The following is a 6,504-nucleotide window of genomic DNA, read 5'->3' as shown; positions in this document are numbered from 1 at the left end:
TGAAGGAATAGGAGCCCTTGACACATAAGCCAAGTAGCCAGTAAGGCGATTTTGAGTAAATCCCTCTGAGCCTCAGTTTCCCGACGTCTTAACTTGAACTAAGCCCACTTTCCCACGCTCCCAAGAAGATGTGATAGGCTCTCCAGGCTGGGCCCCCAAGGCAGACAAACCCACCATCAGGCCTTTTGGAGCCCCTAGCACCTCTGCTCTGAGGGGCTGCGGAGCTGACCCACCTCTCAGAGCCACCTGCAGGGCCTGGGAGGACTCCAAGGGTACTCAGCTCCAGGGGAGAATGACCAGATTGCCATGTACCCACCCCCACCAAACTCACCACCAGCCTCACTCACCTGCCCTTGAAGCTGAACCCACCAGCCCGAATGGCCAGCCTTGGGGCCCTGGTGCCACAGTGGCTTTGTGACTCACAGCCAGGTTCCAGCCAATCCCTACCAGCTCCTGGGGGGAGGGGAGGTTCTAGAAGGTAGACTCAGTGGGGAGGGGGAGGAGCAGGAGCCAGGTCAGGGCTAAGGAGTATGGTCGTTACTACATATGGCCTGCCCATCCTGAGCAGAAAGTTAGGGCTCTGAGCACATAGGGGACCCCAAAATCTTCCCCTCCATGTGCCTGGAGGTGGCCTCCGTTTCCCATCCCTTGGGCATTTGCTGGGACCTGATCTGGGCCTGAGGACACAAACAACTCAAATAATTTAGGGATGTGAAACTTCTAGGAAGGAACCAAAGAGGGGGTGGGATAGGCTGAGCCCCACAGGGAGAGAAAGAGTTGGGAGAGCTGTGGGAAGGGAGTCCCAAGTGGTGGGCAGAGCATATGCAAAGGCCTTGAGTGAAAACTAGCTGGGCATGTTTAGGGAACCTGAAGGAGGCTAATGCCATTGGAGGCAAGGGAGAAGAGGGCAGAGAAGGAGGACTGTATAGGAGCTTCAGAGAGGAATACAGGAGTTTAGATTTTGTTGAGAGGGAGCCAGGAAGCTATGAGAGGGTTTAAAGCAAAGGAGGCCCAGGATCTTGTGCTCTGACTTATGTCCTAAAAGGCCAGGCAGGTGTTTGTGTCCAGCTCTGAGGATAGGGGCTCCTTAGGGTAGCACCCGACCCAAGGCCCCCTGCAATCCCCCAACAGCCCGGCAAAAGTGGGCACTGACCTTGAGTCACAGTCCTGGAAGGGGAAGTGAGGCCACGGTCCCCAGTCACATCCTGGGCCTGGGCCAAGGCCTGGGGTGAATCACTGCTGGCCGGGCCAGGGCTGACACACACTTTGGCCTCAGCTCAGCAGGGTCCTGCCAAAGCCACACAGCCTGGCCCAGAGGCCTCTGCCTGGCCTCCCTGGGGAGCCACTGAAGCAAGAGGCCAACAGGGATGTCCAGCCTCCCTCTGCAAAGATTCCCTAAGTCTTCTCCACCCTGTGCTTGTGGCTTTGGGCAAAACCAGGGACATGGCTGTTGGACAGAACTTCTGTCCTTTGTTTCAGCGGTGACTAGGACGGTTCCCATCTTAATATATAAGATATATTTAGTCTTTGTCCCTGGTTCTTGCCACAGAGCTCCTAAAACTTTAGTAATCTCTGGAATGGTAAGTGTCTTTTGTATGCTAATAGAGGGCTGGGGCCCTTAGATAGCTTCAGAACCAGGACTGGTCACCAAAAAAAAAGATTCTAACTTTCAGCCCCACCTCCTGTGAGGGTACAGGATAGATATTGAGTTAATCACCAAAGGCCAGTAACTTAATCGATCCTGCCTAAGCATTGGTGAACACACAGGGATGCTGGGAGGGTGATGTGTGCAGAGAGGGCATGGAAGCTCCCCGCACCTCCCTGATACATTGTCTATGCATCTCTTCCACCTGGCTGTTCCTGAGTTATATTCTTTATAAGAAACTGGAAATAGTAGTACAGTGCTTTCCTGGGCTCTGGGAGATGTTCTAGCAAATTACTGAACTTGAGGAGGGAGTTGTGGAAACCATCAAGTTTACAGAAGTACAGGTGGCAATCTGGGACACGTGACCTGCGTCTGCAGGGGGGGTGGACTTGAGGGACTGAACCCTTCACCTGTGTTGTCTGTGCTAACTCCAGGTAGATCGTGTCAGAATTGAATTGTAGGATATCCAGTTGGTGTCTGGAGTTGGAAGAACTGGTTGATGTGGGGGAAAAAAACACCCACACGTTTGGTGTCAGAAATGCTGTGGGTAAAAACATTTTGGGGGTATCCCAGTAGATCTCGAAAACTCCTTGGGCCTCCCCCTCTCTATAGATTGGGGGCTGTAGAGAGCACCCCTGAGTACTGTTTCATTGTTGTTCATACCGAGTCCTTCCAACTTCTGACCTGGGACATGTTATCTGGACACATGAAACACATCCTTTTCACAGCACAGGAGGTAAAAACCACAGTGAGGAGGGGACTTGGCTGAGGTTATGGTAGCCAACTGGCACCCAAGCTGGGATTCAGTCTCCTGAAGAGCTCTGCCCCCCAGAAAACATGGTCTCCTCCATGTCAAGACACCCCCATCAGCCCCCTTCTCACTCCAGGCCCCTTTCCTGACACATCTGCCTGAAGGTGGTACAAGAGGTCACAGGGTTAAAAACCAAACCCTAAGGCAGCTCTTGAAGCCTTGAAGAAAAGTTGGCAGTCAGCGTGACCCAGAGGAAGAGGGAACATGTGGGTTGGTGGGGCCCTACTCTCTTGATGGCGGCGGGACTGTGTTCCTTCTCTGCACCTGTTTCATCTGTAAAACAGGCACAATTTGCCCACCTTCCCTAGCAGGGTTGGGTACAAGATCAGTGTTCAAAATTCACTTGCCCTGCATCCTTGGCCACCAATGTTTATGTCCCCCTGGGCCCCAAGAGAGGTAGAAGCCTAAGATCCAGGGTTTTTTGCCTCCACAACAGCAAAGGCCAGAGCAGGCAGGGGAAAAGGGTAGCCTGGCAGTCAAGGCTCTAGAGGTGAGAAACCCAAGGTCTCAGTATCCCTGCAGAGTCTCCTAGAAAAGCTGTCTGACCTCAAGCCAGTCACTCAACCTCTCTGAACTTCAGTGTTTTCAAAATGAGAGAATAGGATGTTGCGGAGCAGAGTTTCAGGGAGTACTTGAAAAATCCTGGATTTCAAGTCAGTGCCCTAAGAGGGAGGTCCCACAGAACCTAACTACACCTCTAGTCCTGGAATCCTGACTGGCTGGGTTAGATCCTACCTGTGTCAATCTTCCTTCTGGTCCTGAGACTCAGGCTCCCCATCACAAGAACAATAATAAAAGCTTACCTTGAGGACCACCTGTAAACCAAGCACTGCTCAGTAAACAAACTCTCTTAATCCTCACAACTTTTGGGGACAAATTTCTGATTGTTCTGCCCCTTTTACAGACAGGCAAACAGAAGCCCAGAAAGTTTAGATTTCTGCCTTTTCCGTCGTGCCTTGGGCTGGAGCTGTCCCCTTTCCCTCCTGCAGTCCCCCCTCCGCAAAGGCGACAAACGCAGACTGGTTCCAAACGCTGGCTGGAAACCCCAATGTCCCCCACCCAACACGGAAGAGTCGGCCCCGCGCCCAGTCGCGCCTAGATGGCGCTCGCTGCGCGCCAGATGTGCAGACCTTTCCAGGACGCCGGTTCCCTCCTCTGACCAGGGGCGGAGGCAAACGGGGAAGGAAACCCGGCCAGGCCCCGCCCGGCCCGTCAGGCCCTGGCGGGGGAAGAAGGAGGCGGAGAGCCGAGCTGGCGTAACGAGACTTTACTGAAAACAGAACACCGGGCGAACCAAGGATTACAAACAGGAATGTGGACTCGTAGCAAAACAAAACAAAAAACAAAACAGAAGAAAAAGGGCGGGAGGAGGGGGTAGCAAGAGCGAGGAAAGGGGAGGAGGGAGTTTTTTTTTTTCTTCTTCCCATTTCTTTAAAAAACCAACACAAGAAAACACACACACACACACAACCAACGTTTGTTCCCAAGTAGAAACATAAATAGGGCAGAATCGAACACTCTGTTCTCTCTTCCAAAGTCCAAAAAAAAAAAAAAAGTAAAAGAAAAGGAAACGCAGGGCTTGAGGCTGCGCCCCCTCGGAGCCCCCTTCCACGGTGGTGTGTACAAAGGGGCGGCCAGGACGCGCGGATTTGTGCAACACGGGGTGGCCGCGCGCCGGAGACAGAGGGAGCGCGAGGGCGGGGGACGGGGGGTCATGCGCTCACCCCCGGGAGCAGGGGGTCCAGCTTGTCGAGTCTGAGGCGCCCTCTCCGAGTCCTGGCACCCTCCGGGGGGGGGGCCCCGGGGCCGCGCCCTCTCTGAGTCCTAGGCGCCCAGGCCCCCCCACCGCAAGCCCGCCTCTCAGGGAGGGGGCCGCGCATGCGCCCCGCGCGCGGGCTCAGTACGCGGGCACCTGGTGCTGGGGCAGCAGCTGGCAGCCGCTGTTGACGTGGCTGAGGACCTTCTGCTTGAGCTGCGCCACCTGCTCGCGCAGCAGGCTCGCCGTGGACGCCAGCTCCGTGTTCTGGCTCTTGAGCGTCTTCACTTTTTCCTCGAGGCGCGAGATGCGCTCCAGCTTGCGCTTGCGGCACTTGGAGGCAGCGATGCGGTTGCGCAGCCGCTTGCGCTCCGCCTTAATGCGCTCCTGCGTGTCCATGTCGATAGGCGACAGCGGCGGGCTCTCGCCGAAGCTTGGCACGTCGGGCACCGTCTGCGGCTCATCCTTGAGCGCGGCCAGGCGTGGCGGCCCCAGCGCGCCTGGGGGCGGCGGGAAGGGCACAGGTTCCGCGGCGAAAGCGACAGTCGCAGCGCCCCCCGCACCTCCGGTACCGCCCGCGTAGCTGCTCAGGTTCGCGTAGACGGGAGCCTCGGGCGTGGCCGCCGCTGGGGCCAGCTCGCTGGGAGGTGCAGCGCCCGCAGCAGTGCCCGAGGGTCCCCCGGCGGCGGCGGCACCGGAGGCCGCGCCCGCGCCCAGCTGGTTTTGCTTGTGCAAGTCCTCCAGGGCCTTGACGAAGCCCTCGGCGAACTCCTGCTCCTCACTGGCCGCCACCTTGGGGTAAAGGAACTGCGTGCTCGTCGGCGTGGTAGTGACCAGCCCGTTGGACTGGATGATGAGGCGCTCGAGCTCAGGCGAGGCGAGCTTGAGCAGCCCCAGGTCCGGCGAGGCAAGCAGGCCGTCGGGGGGCGCCGCGCCCGGGGCGCCGTCGGTGCGCAAGGGGGCCGGGGGCGGCGCAGCCGTCGGCTTGAGTGCCGCTGCCACCTGCTCACTCAGGCTCAGCGTCAGCGCGTCCTTCTTCATCATGCTGCCGGCCGCCGCCGTCGGGGGCGCCCCGGGAAACAGGCGACCCGGGGACGCGAAGCTGCCACCGCCGCCACTGCTACTGCTGCCGCCGCCGCCCAGGCCGCTCAGCGCCTCATCGCCGTAGAAGGGTGTTTCCATCCTCCGCCTCCCCCGCCGCGCCGGCTCGGGGGGGGGGAGTGGCCGCGGCCACCCGGGGGGCCCGCGCCCCCCCGTCCGCTCGGCCCTGCGCCCGCCCCGGCCGCGGCCGCTGCGCCCGGCCCTCCGCTGGCGGCGGCTCCTGCGCCGCGTAACCCTCGCGCCCCCTTATAGCCTCGGCCGGGCGCGATGAGCTCACTGCCCCCGCTCGCCATTGGGCACGGATGACGTCGGTCATTTGCATGGTGGGGCGGGGCCAAGTCACTGACGCCCCCTTCAACCCCCACCGACTGCCGTTGTCCCGGTGACGCGCAGTAAACGGCACAACAGCGCGCTGCCTTGTGGGTTGACGTCATGGGGGCGTGCCGCGCGCCGGGGCCGGTCACTCCGCCCCAAGAGCGCTATGTACGACCAATGCCCCCAGAGCCGCCTCCCGCCGCCAAGCACGTCCCGGGTGGCGTGATGGGCCCGGCCACCAGGCGCCCGCCTGCCCCGAGGCTCCGCCCAGCGTCCGCGCGTGGGGCCCCGGCCGGGCAGGGGCGGGGGCGGTGCCGTCCTCCGGGGACCAGAGGGGGATGGGGCCCCGGATGGATAAATAACTCCCTGGCGCCTCCCACTCCACTAAGCTTGTGTCTCCCTTAGCGCGCGTGTCACTAGGCTTTGTGCAGGCTAGGGTCGACTGAGAGGCTTGAGGGAGCTGTGCCCGGTTGCTCGCCGGGGGTGTGGGCTAGGTTTTTCTCCACCTCACCCCCACCAGCATCCCAATCCCCGGTGGTGTGTTTGCCCCAGAAAGGCCAGGGGAGGGAACAGTAGGGCTGCCAGAAGTTGCTAGAAGCGCTTTGGCCTGATACTTTTCACTGGGTGGGGTCTAAAGCGCAGAGTCCAACTTCCTGACTTTACTGACGGGAAATTGAGGCTCTGCGAGGTGGAGTGACCTGTGCCCGGGGCCAGGAGCATGGACCTGTCCATTCCCCTGGGCTGGGCGGCCGCTTACGTTTTAACTCTGTATCTCCTAGGCCCTGCCATGGATCCCCCGGTGACTTCTGGACCGGGCTATTAAGGCAGGAATCCCAGCTGGTAATTATTACCTGTTTATTACTATTAGGTCAGGCT

General features: G+C 59.4%; 1 protein-coding gene across 1 annotated transcript; it reads right to left on the bottom strand.

Annotated features, from left to right (window-relative positions):
• Window positions 1-3,708: 3,708 nt before the first annotated feature.
• On the bottom strand, window positions 3,709-5,535 carry JUND (JunD proto-oncogene, AP-1 transcription factor subunit). The gene has a single exon (XM_010972152.3). It carries the CDS (start codon window positions 5,392-5,394, stop codon window positions 4,354-4,356), a length of 1,041 nt encoding a protein of 346 aa, XP_010970454.2. The 5' UTR covers window positions 5,395-5,535; the 3' UTR covers window positions 3,709-4,353.
• Window positions 5,536-6,504: the final 969 nt, after the last annotated feature.

Source organism: Camelus bactrianus, chromosome 22 (assembly GCF_048773025.1).
Source record: "Camelus bactrianus isolate YW-2024 breed Bactrian camel chromosome 22, ASM4877302v1, whole genome shotgun sequence".
Taxonomy (NCBI): domain Eukaryota; kingdom Metazoa; phylum Chordata; class Mammalia; order Artiodactyla; family Camelidae; genus Camelus; species Camelus bactrianus.
The sequence above is the reverse complement of the archived record's forward strand: the minus strand, read 5'-3'. Positions and strand labels throughout refer to the sequence as shown.